We start from the raw sequence: 17,397 nt of genomic DNA, 5'->3' as shown, positions 1-17,397 counted from the left end.
AGGCTAGATTTGAACTCAGGTCCTCCTGACTCCAGGGCCAGTGCTCTATCCACTGCACCACCTAGCTGCCCCATCCTAATATTCTTTTTAAAAAATTAGTTTGGCACTGGCCATCGAGTCAGGAGGACCTGAGTTCAAATCTCACCTCAGATACTGACTAGCTGTATGACCCTCAGCAATTCACTTAACCCCAACTGCCTTAAACACCTGGGGCCGTCTCCAGTTTTCCTGGTGTGTATCTTGCCACTGAACCCAGATGGCTCTGGAGGAGAGCATGAGGCTGGTGACCTTGCACAGCCCTCCCTCATTAAATCCAAATTATTTCAAGTCACCATACACCCCAATGTCATGATCCTCAGATCATATTGGTCTGATCAGTTGGACTCACAGTACCTTGACCCCAACATAGGGATGTTATTTTTTGCCTCTTCAAGAACAAAGGACATCAACTAATCAATCAACCATTGAGCAATATGGGAACAGGATGAAAAATGTTTAAAGTCAAGGAAAGGGTAAAGTGAGAGCACATAGACTTTTAAGTTTACTTTGAATTACTAATATTTTCTTAAGTCTAGATTAAAAACAAAACAATAAATCAAGCTCTAGTATGTGGCCATCACTGATTTCTGAGGTATAAACACTCACACCAGAAGTTTAACAATCATTCTTGGAATCCCTTAGAGTCCTTTCCCCTGCCCACACCCATCCTGGAACCCTCTTCCCTTAAGAAAGATTGAGCTGATTTCTTGTGCTAGGCTAAGAGCTTAGAGAGGAGCTAACCATGCTGAGCCCTAGATGGGGAGCTATGGGGAGGGGAGGAGGGGTGGGAGGGGCTTTGGGACCTGATTCAGCCCAGGTAAACATAATTAATTCCAATTACCCACCCTTGCCTAACCTGCCTCTCCTTGCATCTCCCTAAAAATATTACAATCCATTCACCTCTGCCAGTTAGTTCTGCTTCCTCTTTCCTCCCTCAAACTGCTGCCCAGAGGCAGACATGGTAGGTACCAAATCTGGGGCGAGGGGGGTCTGTCCATGGCCACCTTACCAGGTATAGAATCAGAGGACTTGAGTTAAAGTCCCAGCTTTGTCATTGGCCAGCAGTTTGAACTTCACCTCTCAGCTTCTTCATCTCCAAAACCAAGAGGTCAGAAGTGTCTGTGTTTGTGGATCATTAAGTCTTTCATTAAAAATACGTATAAGGGGCAGCTAGGTGGCGCAGTGGATAGAGCACCGACCCTGGAGTCAGGAGGACCTCAGTTCAAATCTGGCCTCAGACACTTGACACTTACTAGCTGTGTGACCCTGGGCAAGTCACTTAACCCCAATTGCCTCACCAAAAAAAAAATGCATATAAATAATGGATGTCAAATTGCTTTCTTCTTGGGGAGGGGGAGGGAAGAGAGGTAGGGAGAAAAATGTGGAATTAAAAATCTCATGAAAACAAATGTTCAAAACTATCTTCACATGTAACTGGAAAATGATAAAATACTTTTATGATTTAAAAAACATATAAAAATTTCAAAGAAAAGAACAAAATTGAGGTTACGGTTTAGAGGACCCCCAGGATAGAGAATCCCAATTCTTAATCCTTAGATCTAATAATTACCCCTCTGTAACTCCCTGATTAGATCAAGATATGAATGGTTTTCTTACCGGGGCTTGGGTTCCAGATTTATTTGTCTCATTCTTTGATTAGTTCTTGGTTTGTCATGAATATTATGTTGAAATGAATACTTGGTTAATGATAGGTACAGTATCCCATGTTCCAGAGACACAGAGAACATCCCACTGAGGGGGCCCTTAGGGCTCATCTGATATAGTTTTCTGCTCACACAAAGAAGAAATGGATGGCCCAGAGTGAAGGAGGGACTTACTTGAGGTCACTGCCACTAAAGATGTATTCTGTGCTCCCCCTAGTACCTTGCTATGGCCTCAGACACCCTGCCCTTCAACCTCTATTACTAGATCCTTCCCAAACTTCCTTCATTGCGTTTTTGAGATCTCCAGTTCCATGTATGGGCTATGACACTCCTTTAAACTTCCCCCATTTCTACTGGGTTTTTTTTTGAGGCGATTGGGGTTAAGTGACTTGCCCAGGGTCACACAGCTAGTATTAAGTGTCTGAGGCCAGATTTGAACTCAGGTCCTCCTGAATCCAGGGCCATTGCTCTATCCACTGCACCACCTAGCTGCCCCCCCCCCATTTCTACTTTTATCCCCAGGGAGCCACAAGTTTCTGAGCCCTCACTGCACTCAATCCCTCTCCCTCTCTGGCCCTCAGAGTTGGCCAGCCCTGGGGCTCAGGGGAGGAAGGACTTGGGACCAAGAAAGTTACATAAGGGAGCTGGGATCCGTGCCAAGTGACAATCTCCACCTCCACCCACCCCCACCCCCGCAGTCATAAAAGGCAGGACCAGCCCTATCTGGACCCCAGTCCTGGCTCAGCATTTTCCCAAACCCCAGACAACACTGAAATCAGGCTTCTGCCACCTCCACCATGCTGATCTCCAGGCTGCTGCTGGGGTCCCTATTCCTTTGCCTCCCAGCCCTGGTGTGGAGACAGCCTCTCTGTGTGGAGACAGAGGAAGGTCCCCAGCAGCCTTCCCCCTGGGTCCACCCCCCTGCCTTTCATTGGCAACTACCTGCAGCTTAACACCGAGCAGATGTATGACTCCCTCATGAAGGTAATGAGGCTGGGAGCTGGGGACAAGAGGGAGAACATGGAGAGACGGAGACAGAGAAACACAGAGACTCAGAGAGACACAAAGAGAAAGAGTGACTGAGCAGGGGGAGGAGTCAGGTGCTCAGACAGACAGACAGACAGGGAGAGCCATGAAGTCAGAGACAGAGATTGAAGCAGACACTGAGCATGACAGAGACAGGAAGTGATGCACAGAGATAGGGAGGCAGACAGGGAGAGATAGTGACAGGAAGAGACTGAAATGTGTACCAAAAGGCAGATGCAGAGAGTTGGCCTCAGAGACATAGAGTGAGTCACAAAAACACAGGTGGCAAAGAGACAGATACACAGAGAGACATCTCTCTCACAGGTCTCCTGGACTCCTAGGGCAATGTCCTATACACCACCCAGTGTCTCAAAAATATATATATAGAAAGACAGAGATATATCTATATGGAGGTATCTATTTAGAGATATATCTACATCTATATATTGATATGGACATATCTATATCAATTTATTTGTTTGCAAAATAAATAAATGGTGTACAACTGGGGTTCCCAAAAGTCTTCTCTGTCCTTGCTGTATCTGACATGTCTGTGTTTGTTACTGATGGCTAAGTCAAAATTAGAAATTTTTAAAAAGCTGCTAAGGGATGATGATGGTTGAGAAGTTATCTTTTAGGAGAAAGGACTGAGAGGGAGGAAATCATGGTACTCAGAGGCAAAACTTTGTTTATTCTGATATGTCCATACCCTCCAGATTAGGGAAAAATATGGGCTTGTGTTCACAGTGCACATTGGGCCCAGAACTGTTGTAGTTGTGACTGGATATGAAGCTCTGAAGGAGGCACTGGCTGGCCAAGCAGAGGAGTTCTCTGGTCGAGGGGAGCAAGCCACCTTCAATTGACTCTTTGATGATTGACTCTTTCGCTGAGTGTTTGGGAAGGTACATACACACCGCTCTCCCCTAATGTGGGCTAATATGGCCTCCTCAGGGCTGCCAGGCAGGGTTACTCCATGAACTACCATCATCTGTGCCCTCTCCTCCCCCATCCTATCATTGCCTCCCTCAACCACCTGCTGCTGTGCGCTCCCGTGCTCGCTCGCGCGCTCTCTCTCTCTCTCTCTCTCTCTCTCTCCCCCTCCCCCTCTCTCTCCCTCTCCCTCTCTCCCTCTCTCCCTCTCTCTCCCTCCCTCCCTCCCTCCCTCTCTCCCTCTCCCTCCCTCCCTCTCCCTCTCCCTCTCCCTCTCCCTCTCTCTCCATTTCTGTTTCCCATTTCTCTTCCTATCTCACTCTCTCTCTCCTTTTCTTTCCATCTCTTGGGTCTCTTCATCTTTCTTTATCTCTCACTATCTCTCCATCTCTTTGCCTAGTCTCATTTCCTCATTTCTCTATCTCCGCATTTAATCTGTCTCTCTGCTTCTCCTATTTACTCTAGCTTTTCTGCATTTTTCTGATCTTCATTTCTCCCCTGTTTCTCTTTATATCACCATTTCCCTCTATCTCTCCATTTCTCTTTCTTTCCCAGTGTGAGTGAGATTTCCCCCACCCCTTAGATATGAGTGCTTTAACTGTGATAGTAATCAGTGATCTTAAGTGTTTTCTAGTTCCTTGGAATTTAATAATCTACCACTGAGCATAGGTATTGTGTAACTTGTTCTTTTATATCTTCTGAATATTCTTTTCATGGTTCGATTCAATGTAGTACTTGTAAACTTGACTCTTAACCATTTCCTCTCTCCATTGTGGTTACATGTTGAACCAAGGATCATGTATCAGCTTTGTAGTGATGTCCCTTTTCAAAAGGTGCATTGTGGTTAACCACAACACTAAGAATAGTATCTACTAAGTTGAAGGAACGAATCAACATCGAGATATATAGCCTGTTGCTTTGAAAGTGTGCTTCAGGATGAAAGACCTAACCACGTTGCTTTAGAAATATGCTGCAGGGGCAGCTTGGTGGCTCAGTGGATAGAGCACCAGCCCTGGATTCTGGAATACCTGAGATTAAATCTGGTCTCAGACTCTTGACACTAGTTGTGTGACCCTGGGCAAGTCACTTAACCCCAATTGCCTCACACACACACACACACACACACACACACACACAAGATGGTTTAGAAAGATGCTTTCTTTGTATCTTTGTTATCTCCCCACTGACCCCACCTTCATACTGAGCTGCACAGTCTCCAGTATCATCTACTCCATCATCTTTGGTGATCTCTTTGAATATGAGGACAAGCAGTTCCTGTCCATGATGCAAGTGATGCTGAGGGACTTATAGTTCACAACAACATCCATGGGATAGGCAACCTCCAAGACCTTCCCTCCCAGCTCCCTGGATCTCTACTGACCTTCATCATTTAATCCTCCACTTTCATTTCTGTCCTCTACCTCCTCAGTCTGAACCCTCTGTTTCCAATCTGACTTTGTGTCCATTCTGACCCTCTTCCACAATCTAATCTCTTTTCCCTATTCTTGTCCCTATCTTCCACCATGTCCTCCTCATTCCTCATCTGACCCTATGCGTTGTCTTGGCCCCCAACGCCCACTCAGATGCCAATTTCTCATCCTGACCAACCCATTCCCAATCTGACTCTATACCCTCTCCCGACCACTCATTCTTTTTTCTCAGTTGAAGTATTGATTAGTTTTATTGAACTACTTTTATTCTTTTTCCTTTTTTCTTTTTCTTTTTTGTAAATCTTAAAAGTATTTTATTATTTTCCATTTACATGTAAAGTTAGTTTTCAACACTGGTTTTTATAAGATTTTGAGTTCAAAATTTTTCTCCCTTTTCCCCTTCCCTCCCCAAGACAGAAAACAATTGGTTATAGATTATATATGTGCAATCACATTAAACATATTACTGCCTTCCTGACCACTCATTCTAACCCTTAGTACTGTGTAATTTAAGATTCTAAATGTGGATTCTAATATGTTCCCCCAGTTTGGGGGAAACTGACTAAAAATCATTGATAAAACGAGTTTAGGTTTTTAAGGGTTTATTGGAAAATAGAAAGAAATAGATTGGAACAGAATTCTAACAGCCTGGCATTCCTATCTTTCCTCAAATTTCCTGTGAAGTCCTCTGCTGCCACCACCATCAAGTCAGGAAGCCAAAAGGGCCAGCGCTCTCTGCGCAGGCTCCCTTTCCTCCTTCCTGTCTCCTCCCAGAAAATAGGAGGCTCCTCCAGTTGATTGGCTGGTAGACTTGATAGACAGCACCCATGAGCAAACGTCATTTCCTGACGCCAAGGAAAAGCCACAATGCCTCTGAGGCATTTTCCTCATGGTGGAGCTCTCCACAGCAAGTCTCCAGTAGGTGGCGTCATTCCAATCATTACAGTCCCCCCTTTTGTTCCTCAAGAAACAAAATGTTTCCTTGACGGAACAGTAAAAAGAATATAATAACTAATGCTAACTAATAATATGTGAACAACAATATAGAAAAGGAAGAGAGGAAAGTTTTGTCCAGAGGGGCGATTTTTTTTTCCTCATGAACCGACGCTTTGACATTAGTCTTGCAAAGGGAGGGCCTCTGCATAGGGTACATGTTACAGATGATGTATATTATAACAGAAAGGAGATAGTAAAAACTAACAAAGCAAAACAGTTCATATAAAGTCTCTGAGTTCTCTTGTCTTCTTGAAGTGGTAAGATGTCATCAGGAGGAAACTGGATTCTGGTCTGGAAAACTGGATTCTCTTCTTTAACTGTTTGAATTGCTGTATTTTTATTAAACCTTAGCATAGCATTGTCAATGATCAAATTAATAAATTCCATTACATTCCTTCCTTTATATGGTTAGTGTTAAGGGCTAAAATTCTAGCTAGTCTGTCTAAAATAGCTAATGAGTGGTCACCAATAAATTATAAGCTTTAGCAAGAGTTAGACTTTTAAGCATTTATTAAGGAGAATAAGAATTTGATAAAGAGAGAGAAAGGCCTAGATTCCTATCTATTAAAGGGAGAGCACATTTCTAGCTCCGCTCTCCACCAGAGTCCCAAGGAAAGAGCCTCAGTCTCTTCCTTCCTCCTCCCACTAGCCTGCAGCACTTCCTTTTCCAAAGAAAAGACTCCTGGTCTTGCCCTCAAAGACCTTCGCTTCATGGGCAGAACTCTTCTACAGTAAGTCTCCAGCAGGTGGCATCATTCCAATCGTTACATTAGACTTGTAATAGAGGGTTGAGGTAGTTATGCAATGTGTAACACTTTTTACCACACCATGTGTCTGGATCAAAGCCAAATTTAGTATGTGTTCATGACACCTGAAAATGTTATGGAAAGGTTATCATACCATATCTCTTTACAGCCAGTGATTGTGCTAGGCCACAGGTGAGTTCAACTGAGTGAGATAAAAAGATAATTAAGTTCAGTTAAATTAGGTTAAATTAGGAGGGAGAGAGGATGAATACTGGACTGTGCCTAGTAATTGTGCTCTACATAGTCACCATCATAAGCAAACCATGGACTTACATATACCTGTCTCTCCTTTTGTTGCACATATATTCTCTCCAGGGTCTGCATCAGAGTTCACAGCAAATTAGTCTCTGAAATGATAAGTTTCCATACTTCCAAAATCTCATTAATTTCACCAAAGACAGTATGATGGTAAAAATGCGTGCTATGCTGCATAACTGAGAATATATTAGTGATATATACAATAATTCTAAACCATACCCAGAGAATAATGACATATAAATAATAAACGAATGTAAATAGCTGATTACATTAGACATTATCACATAATCTTCTTTTAGCAAGTAAACCACATCATCTTATACATGAATTCTCTAGTATAACAGTAGCAGATACTTAAAGTGGTGATTAATTTTTCAAAAAGAAATAAGATTTCAATATTCAATGTTTTCAGTGAGGTATCAAGCAATAGGGTTCAATAACCCTTTCTGGTCTTTTTTAGTTAAACAGAACAACATAAAAGAGAAAGGAGAAAAAAAATAAATAAAACAAAACTCATTAGAACTCATGGTTCTCTCAAAAAGAAAGAGTAAAAAAAAAGAATTCTGGTAGCTTCTGAGGCCCGATAGCCTCACCCACAGCATATACTTAAAATGTCTTTGAATAATCACTTAGTTTATAAAATTTAGTTTTAAAGAAAAGCAAAAGAAACAAAAGTAAAAAAAAAAACCAAAGCAAAACCAAAAACCAAAAACCAAAAGCAAAAGATTTGCTAAGCACTCTTTTGTGCTCTTAAAGAACTTAAAGGTGTGGTGAATTCCAGGTTTTTTCAGTGCCTTTCAAAAGTCAAAACAAAACAAAAACAAAAAAACCAAAAAGAATTTTTAAAAAATAGTTGAGGTGGGCCAGAAAACTAGGCCATGTGCTTCAGTGCTTTTGCCTGTAGAAGGAAATGCTTGTTAAATTATAAGGTGTTTAAGCTGCTAGAGTTTGGGGTATGCCACATTGTTTTAACTGGTTCCCCAATTCTCTGCAAGCCAAAGTGGCAGGGGTTTCTGAATTGTCATTGATCTTTCTAATGCTGTCATAATGTTCTTTATGGTAGAAAATGTGGAGTTCTCTAGCATCAGTTTTGTCTGTGCCACTGATTTTCAATAAAGGCTGATTTAATTGATGAACCACAACATTCAGCTGATGCTGCTTAGCAAATGCTACAATTGTATCATTTCCTCCCCACTTTCCAAATTTCTTTAATTCATCAACATATTCTTCAAAAGGGGAGTCATTTACTATAAAAGACTCAAACTCTTGTCTATGGTTAATCATATAAGAAGCAGCTTCTTGTCTGTGTCTGAGATGATTTCTACAGTGACCTTCTAGCTGGTCTGCTAAAGCCCTAAAAAGGCAATTTCCGTCTCCTGATACTTTACGAAGACTGAGTCCCAAAGCATTTAACTGATCAGTGGGATTATCAAATGGGAACTGCCTATTTCCTCTGAACTCTCTTTGCTCTTTAACAGTTGCTATCGTTAGGGTTTTTAGCTTTTTAGCGTCTACCTCAGGTCTATCTGAAATCTCTTCACCTATGAATGGTGCAGGCTTTACATGAGAGCAATGAATCCATGAGTCTTTTTCACCAATTTTAATGGCAGTAGGAGTTGTCAATAATACCTGAAAAGGTCCTTCCCAGGCAGGTTAGGTTCCACTGGTTCTCTGAAAATTCTTTACATATATTTTATCTCCTGGGTTGAAGTTATGCAATGAAAAGTCTAATGGGCCTGCCTGGACCACAGCTCCTGCCTCATGGAGTTCACGTAGCCTGGTCTGTAATTCCTGTATATAGGAGGCAAGAGAAGTATCACCTCCCACCAGTGATGTATAAACTGGGGGAAAAGTTTTAGCTTGGATAGGAGGGTGACCAAAAAGCATTTCATAAGGAGATATATGAAGTTCTCCCCTTGGTCTACTTCGTAGATAGAATAATGCCAATGGTAGAACATCAGGCCATTTCAAATGGGTTTCAGTACATAATTTGCCAATCATGCTCTTAAGTTCTTTATTCATACATTCAACTTGGCCTGAACTTTGTGGATGGTAGGGCGTGTGGAATTTTGGAGTCACTCCCAAGAAAGAGTAGATTTGGGATAAAATCGAATCAGTGAAATGTGTGCCTTTGTCAGAATCGATGCGGGCTGGTGGGCCAAAACGAGGTACTATCTCTTTAAGAAGAATTTTGGCAACAAAGGCAGCTGTGGCTCGGGGGCTGGGAAAGGCCTCCACCCACCGAGTGAGCTGATCAACTATAACAAGGCAAAATTTATAATGTCCTGCTTTTGGCATAGTAATATAATCAATTTGTAAGTGCTCAAAAGGTGTATATGCTAGGGGACGCCCTCCATAAGCTTTGGCCTTAAAAGCATACTGATTATAAGACTGACATGTGGAACAGCCCGAGCAGATTCGAGATGCTGTATTAGTCACACCTGGTGCTATCCAGGTTCTCTTAATAGAGTCTACAATGCCTCAATGTTTGGGGATCAAATGACCCATATTTGGGCCATTCTTCCTGTAATTCCTCATGCCACATAAAACACAGTCTGATAAGCTCTCCTCTGGTCATTTAGTCTAAGTTTTCCCTCATTCCAATCCATAAGTAGCTTTCCTAATGGGGAATCCCAGGGAATCATCTTTATTCTAACATTATCTAGGGCATGCCAAATTCTCCATACCACACCACGAAGCCCCACAAAACCAAAAAGAGCAATAAAAATATATTCAAATTCAAGCTGGCCAACATCTCTGATTAGTGAAGGTAAAGCTAGAAAAGGGGTACTTAGGATGTTTAAAAGATCCATTTGAAATTTAAAATAGCCTATACTTGGTAGTTCTTTCCAATTTAAGGGGACAAGGGAGGGGAAATCTTACCCAATCAGAAGATCAGAAGATGAACGTTCGGTTTTCCTCTTCGTGGTCAGCCAAACTGTGTAATTTAAGATTCTAAATGTGGATTCTAAATCACTGATAAAACGAGTTTAGGTTTTTAAGGGTTTATTGGAAAATAGAAAGAAAAAGATTGAGAACAGAATTCTAACAGCCTGGCATTCCTATCTTTCCTCAAATTTCCTGTGAAGTCCTCTGCTGCCACCACCATCAAGTCAGGAAGCCAAAAGGGCCAGTGCTCTCTGCGCAGGCTCCCTTTCCTCCTTCCCGTCTCCTCCCAGACCATAGGAGGCTCCTCCAGTTGATTGGCTGGTAGACTTGATAGACAGCACCCATGAGCAAACGTCATTTCCTGACGCCAAGGAAAAGCCACAATGCCTCTGAGGCATTTTCCTCATGGTGGAGCTCTCCACAGCAAGTCTCCAGTAGGTGGCGTCATTCCAATCATTACAGTCCCCACCCTTTCCCACCTATGACCCATGCTGATATTCCCATCCTCCCTAGCCTGCACAGGTACCCACTCCAGCGACCCATGCCTTATGACTTGTCCTGTGCCATCCCCCAGCTATATGAGATGTTCTCTGAAGTGATGAAGTACCTGCCAGGGCCTCAGCAGCAAGCATTCAAGGAACTAAAAGGACTGGAGGCCTTTATCACTGAGAAGGTCCAGGAAAACCAGACCACCCTGGATCCTAACTCCCCCTGGAACTTCATCAACTCCTTCCTGATCAAGATGCAAGAGGTATTAGCCCAGTGGGCAGGTGAAAATCAAGGTGATGGGCTGAGACTTCAGACTGGGGGTATTATAGATCTCTGGGGGAACCCCCAGACCCTAGAAAATGGGATTCACAGACATAAGGCAGCAGGTCTCAGACAAGAGCAGGCAGCACTGGCAGATATTAGATGGCAAGTCTCAGACTTCTAGGGGTAAGGCTCAAAAGTACCCTGTGGCACTGGTAAGGAGGTACATATTCACAAATAATCCAGGATCAGGCAGCAGGCCAGAACAGATATTCAGATATATTGAACACCTCTGGTCAACTTGAGGAAGCATGGCAAAGAGAGATAAAGACAGAATAAGAAGTGGAGGGGCAGCTACGTGATGCAGTGGATAAAGCACCGGCCCTGGATTCAGGAGCATCTGAGTTCAAATCTGGCCTCAGACACTTGACACTTACTAGCTGTGTGACCTTGGGCAAGTCACTTAACCCTCACTGCCCCCCACACAAAAAAAAGATGTAGAGAAAGTGAGATACAAAGTCGGGGGACACAGAAAAACAGAAAGAGAAAGATGGACAGGAAGACATGGTTCTGGAGAGGCTCCAGTGGTGGGTCTAAGGCTTAAAGAAAGGCCATCTCCCAATTGTCACTAGGGTCCCCCCTTCTCTGAGGAAGAAGGAGAAACACTAGAAAGAGCCTGGAGTCAGAAGCCCTTGGCCAAGCCCCATCTCTAAAACATCCTACCTGGGTGACCTGGGGCAAATCACTTCTTCTCCCTAAGCTGCCATTTCCTCATCTCTGAAATTCAAGCCTGGCACTCAAGTGTCTCTGAGGTTGCTCCCAGCTCAGCATCTGCCATGTTGGAACAATATAAACGTGCATTTTTGGCCAAATTCTTTCCTTTTCTGTACCTCAGTTTCCTCATTTGTAAAATGAGGCCATTGGACTAGATGATGTTTTAGGTCCTCTTCAATTCTAACACCCAATCCAATAAGTACTTAGGAGTTGGGGGGAGGGGAGGTCAATGACAAGGGAAAACAGGCCCTGCCCTCAATTAATTAACTTTCTATTGGAGCAGGATCAAGTTTAGGTAGATAAGTAAGAACAAGATAACTTTTGGACAGAGCACATTTTGCAAACAGGAGAATGAGAAAAGGGTTGCTTTAGGAGGTGCCAGAGGTTACTTGGAAGGAAGTTAAGAACCCTCTGAAACATTTGACACTTACTAGCTGTGTGACCCTGGGCAAGTCACTTAACCCCATTGCCCTGAAAAAAAAAAAGAACCCTCTGAGACACTTGACACTTACTAGCTGTGTGACCCTGGGCAAGTCACTTAACCCCCATTGCCCTGAAAAAAAAAAGAACCCTCTGAAGCAGGACTGAGGAAGGAGGGCACTCCAGTTAAGAAGCCTCTTCAAAGGCATGGAGGCTGGAGAGGGAATGATCAATTTGGGCAACAGCAAAGAGGCCAATTTGCTTAGAATGTAGAAATCCAGATGGGGAATTCTGTGAGATTGGGAGGGAGGGGATCAAGGGAAGAGCAAGGAGGAGGGCCACCATTTTGACAGACCATGGAAGAAAGGCAGTGATAGTAGTGGGAGGTGTAGGAGGCTTTTTGATGTAGCCAAACTTTAGAACAGAAATTCCATGTGGTATGGTTTCCATTTTCTCCTCAAAGGAAGCAAAGGCCTCTGCCTCAGGAAAGAGAGCCACTCTATGTTCTCAAGGCCCTTATATTTCTGATGTCCAATCATCTAGAAAAAAACCACACCCAGGATGGGCCAAAAGAGCAATGGACTAGGGCATCAAAATTTAATAGCTATTGATAGCACTTGTGTTCTTTCATGAGCCTAAAAACAACAAAGGCATAGCAGCTGATTAGCAAGAAGAATTAGATAAAGTAGGAAGTTTCAAGAATCTGCCCTTGCTGCAGATGAGTGTCTCCTAGACAAAGTCTTTTCTGGCACAAGATCCAAATATGTTCTGTGCTGCATGTCTTTTTCTAAAGTACCTCCCAAATGTGCAATTTTATGCGCTAAGGGACCACAGATTAAAGCAGAAAGAGACATTTTGGAGCATCAAGTTCAACTCCTTTATTTTGTAAATGAGGAAACAGAAGCTTGGAGAGGTTAATGACTTGCCCAGGAAGGAAAAGTTATTAATGTCTAGGCAACATTTGAACTCAGACCTTCCTGAGTCCAAGCCCAGCAAACTACCATTTCCTTTTTCCATTTAGCTTCTTCTCTGCTCTGATATTGTCTGTCCTAAGAGGCCTCCCCCACCCCAACCCCACCCAACCTTGTCTGACTTGTTCCCCAGGCAAATGCTCCTGCTTTCATGAAGGCTTGGCCAGAATGGAACTCTTCCTCTCCCTCACCACCATCCTGCAGAACTTTCACATCCAGTCGCAAGGTACACATTATACCTTGACCCCAATACAAGTGAAGTCATTTGGGGCCTCTTCAAGAACAAAGGGCAACAACAAACCAACCAATGATTGAGCAATATGAGAATGGGCTGGTAAATACCATGGAGGAAAGGGCAGAGTGAGAGGGTGTATGCACACATACTTTTAAGTTTGCTTTAAATTATTGACACTTTCTTAATTAAGTCTAGATTATAAACAAAACAAGAAGTCAAACTCTAGAATGTGGCCATCACTGATTTCTGAGGTATGAACACACAACAGAAGGTTAACAATCATTTTTCGAATCCCTTAGAATTCCTTCCCCTGTCCACACCCAGTCCTGGCTGGCTTTTACCAAAAGGAGCCATAAGAAAGATTGCCCTGATTTCCCAGGCTTCCCCTCAACCCTGAGTTGTACTAGGCTATGAACTTAGAGAGGAGGTAACCATGGCTCACCCTAGATGGGGAGGGGAGGGACAACCATGGGGACTAGGGTCAGCCCAGGTAAACATAATTGCCAATTCCAATTAGTTTCCCAACCTTGCCTAACCTGCCTCTCCTTGCATCTCCCTAAAAATATCACAATCCATTTACTATTATTTGCCAGCTTTGCTCCCTCCTTCCTCCACCAAATTGCTGCTCAGAGGCAGATATGGCAGGTACCCAATCTGGGGGTGCTGTCCATGGCCATCTTCCCAGGTAGAGAATCAGAAGTCCTGTGTTCAAATCCCAGCTTTGTCACTGGCCAGCTGTCAGAAATTCACCTCTTAGCTTCTTCAGCAGCAAAGCCAAGAGGTCAGAAATGTTTGCATGTGTGGCTAACTATTAAGTCTATCATCAAAAATACAAATATGCAAATATACAAACTTAGAATTTAAAAGAAAAGAACAAAACTGAGGCTAAAGGTTAGAATACCCCCAGGGTAGAGGATCCCAATTCTGAATCCTCAGATCTAATAAATATCCCCCTGTAACTCCCTAATCAGATCAAGATATAAATGGTTCACATAAGGGGGTTTGGGTTAAAGATTTATTGGTCCCATGTTTGGATCAGTTCTTGGTTTGTCATGAAGATTTATCCTTAAAGGAATACTCGGTTAACAATAGGTACAGTATCCCATGTTCCAGAGGCACTGAGAACATCCCATTGAGGGGGCCCTTAGGGCTCATCTGATATAGTTCCTTCCTTATACAAAGGAGAAATGGATGTCCCAGAGAGAGGGAGGGACTTACTTGAGGTCACAGCCATTAAAGATCTATTCTGCGCTCTCCCTAGTAGCCCCCATTGCCTCATCCTCAAATCTTAAGACACACTGCCCTACAATGTCTATTACTAGATATTTGTCTATCATTGCATTCTGAGACCCCAGCTCCATGTCTGGGCTATTACACCTCTTTAAACTTCCCCTATCTCTACTTTTATCGCCAGGGAACCACAAGTCTCTGAGCCCTCACTGCACTCAATCCCTCTCCTTCTCTGGCCCTCAGAGTTTGCCAGTCCTGAGGCTCAGGGAAGGAAGGGGTTGAGACTGGAAAAAGTTACATAAGGGAGCCAGGATCACTGCCAAGTGACAATCTCCACCTCCACCCACCCCCCCAGTCATAAAAGGCAGGCCCAGCCCTATCTGGACCCCAGTCCTGGCTCAGCATCTTCCCAAACCCCAGACAACACTACAGACAGGCTTCTGCCATCTCCACCATGCTGGCCTCCGGGCTACTGCTGGGGGCCCTATTCTTTTACCTTTTAGTCCTGGTGGCTCTCTCTGTGTGGAGACAGAGGAAGGTCTGCAGCAGACTCCCCCCTGGGCCCACCCCCCTGCCTTTCATTGGCAACTACCTGCAGCTCAACAGAGAGCGGATTTATGACTCCCTCATGAAGGTAATGAGGCTGGGAGCTGGGGACAAGAGGGAGAACATGGAGAGACTGAGACAGAGAAACACAGAGACTGAGGGAGACACAGAGAGACACAAAGAGAAAGAGAGACCCGGCAGGGGGAGGAGGCAGAGAATGAAGCAGACACTGAGCATGACAGACACAGGGAGTGTCTTCTTCCCTTTGATATGGGGAAAGCATAGGAGAAAGCACGTGGGTCCTTAGGATTCCTCTGTAAAGAATTACACTCTAGCACAAGACCTAATCAGGAATAAGAGAACAGGTTTATTGGGGTACAAGAGAAACCGGCCGGGAGGAAGGTTTTGCCAGAACAAAACGCTTCCCCCCAACTGACTTGTGGGGTGCCATTTTATAGGGTTTCAATGGGGGGTGGGTAAGAATCTCTTATTGGGTGAGGGGCTGGTGGTCTTCCCGAGTTGTGCTGTGGTAGGAAGAATCCCTCGTGAGAGATCTGGTGGTGGGTGTCAACTTTGTCCTGATGGGTCTAAGCAGTCTGCTGATGGGCGGTTCCAGGTGGTCTTCTCCTGGATTACCTCATCCAGATGCTTAGGAGGACTGGAATGTGGGGTGATGGTCCTGGAGCATGCTCAGTTCAATCTGTGCCGCTTATCTCCGTTAGGTGGGTGGGTGTGTCCTTGATTGTGTTCAAGGAGAGGCCTACTTGATTTCAAGGGAAAACCCCTGAGGTTTCAAGGAAAAGGTTCCTTGAACCCCCCAGAGAATTGTTGGGGTGACCGGGGCCCATAATCCTCCCATGACATTCCCCCCTTCTTATATCTAGGGAAAAAGGGCGGTGGTCTCATCTTCTGTAACTGCTTCCTGCTGGTTATGGATGTAGAGATGTCCCTGAATCATTGGGGGTACAGCAGAAGTCATTATGGGCCTGGTCCAGGAGCGAAGAGGCATGTAGGCCGGGGTAGTGGCTGCCATAAGGTTGAAAGCCTTGAGTCTGCTTGAGACAAATTTAACAAAAAGGTTAAAGAGACAAGGGCCAAAGATTAGAAGAACAACAACTAATATCACTATCGGAATGAAGGGAGTGAACCAAGAAAGGAACCAAGAACTCCAGGAACCTGCATGAGGAGAGAAAAGCTGCCCTCATCCAGTGAGAGATAACATAATAAAGTGATAGTGAGGGGAAGGTACACTGATGATGGTACCAGACCAGTCGCAGGCTGTCTCAGGATCAGCTCTTTCTTTTAAATAGATACTTCAGGTCCTCGACTGGTTCGCATGAATATTCAGCTGTGTCTTCTGTATCAGGTGCTATAGGGACGAAAGGTTTAATCCGAGAAAGATGAGTCCAGGAGTGCTGCCCCTCCAGTTTTACTGCTGTAGGGGTAGACAAGATTACCCGATAAGGCCCCTCCCAACGAGGGGTTAGCTGGTCTGAGGCCCTGCCTGTGTCCCAGACTTTAAGGAAGACTAAGTCTCCTGGCTGGGCAGGGTATTGGATGCCCGAGTCATCCTGAGGTGAAGGTTTAGGCAGTATTTGGTCTGCGTATTCCCGTATGGCCTGATGCACAGACCCTAGCTGTCTGGAAAAACTAGTAATAGCATGAGTGTCTGGGTCGAGTTGGGGATCCATTACAAGGAATGGTCTACCATACATGAGTTCAAAAGGGCTCAGACCCAGCTTAGCCCTAGGGGCCATCCGTACTCTAGTCAGAGCAATGGGGAGTGCCTGGACCCAATCTGGTTTTGCCTCTGTACAGATCTTAGTAAGGGTTGTTTTTAGAGTTTGGTTCATGCGTTCTACCTTCCCTGAGGACTGGGGATGCCAGGCAGAGTGAAAGTGGTAGGTAATGCCTAATGCCTTTGTTATGAGTTGAGTAACTCAAGAGGTAAAGGCAGTGCCATTATCACTCTGGAGAGATTTGGGTAGACCAAATCGGGGAATAATCTCATTTAAGAAGGCTTTGGCTACCTCAGAGGCTTTCTCTGATCTGCTAGGGAAAGCCTCCACCCAACCAGTGAATGTATCAACAAAGACCAGGAGAACTCTCTATCTCCGGCATGTGGGCAGATGAGTGAAGTCAATCTGCCAGTCCTCTCCTGGGAGTTCCCCCCTGTGCTGGACGGGCTTCAAAAGGGAGGGAGGTTTTAAGGCTCCACCTGTATTAGTCTGGGCACATAGGGAACATCTGTGGCAGACTTCCTCCACAGCTTTGGTAATGCCCTTCCCGGTGAACAGAGTTTTAATTAGGGTAGTCAAGGACTCCCTTCCCAAATGGGTGGTCTGGTGCAGCCCTGAAGCTAACTTCCAGACCATGTTGCCTGGGAGGAGCTGACCTGCAGGAGTCTTGTACCACCCTGTGGCTTTCTAGGAT

The 17,397-nt window shown here is 44.4% G+C and overlaps 1 protein-coding gene across 8 annotated transcripts in view; it reads left to right on the top strand.

The window, feature by feature from the left end:
* The window catches only part of LOC122746208 (cytochrome P450 2A3-like), an 81,087-nt gene that overhangs the window by 29,552 nt on the left and 34,138 nt on the right, over positions 1 to 17,397 (top strand). For 4 of the 8 annotated variants that reach the window (XM_043991679.1, XM_043991680.1, XM_043991678.1 and 1 more), the window contains exon 10: positions 10,613 to 10,789. In XM_043991679.1, the coding sequence (XP_043847614.1) occupies positions 10,613 to 10,789 (177 nt within the window). Of the gene's footprint in view, positions 1 to 2,431; positions 2,688 to 10,551; positions 10,790 to 14,234; positions 15,053 to 17,397 lie in introns of those variants that run through there. The other 4 variants (XM_043991684.1, XM_043991682.1, XM_043991683.1 and 1 more) reach the window with 4 other exon arrangements.

This window comes from Dromiciops gliroides, chromosome 3, assembly GCF_019393635.1.
Source record: "Dromiciops gliroides isolate mDroGli1 chromosome 3, mDroGli1.pri, whole genome shotgun sequence".
NCBI classification, from domain to species: Eukaryota; Metazoa; Chordata; class Mammalia; order Microbiotheria; family Microbiotheriidae; genus Dromiciops; species Dromiciops gliroides.
The sequence above is the reverse complement of the archived record's forward strand: the minus strand, read 5'-3'. Positions and strand labels throughout refer to the sequence as shown.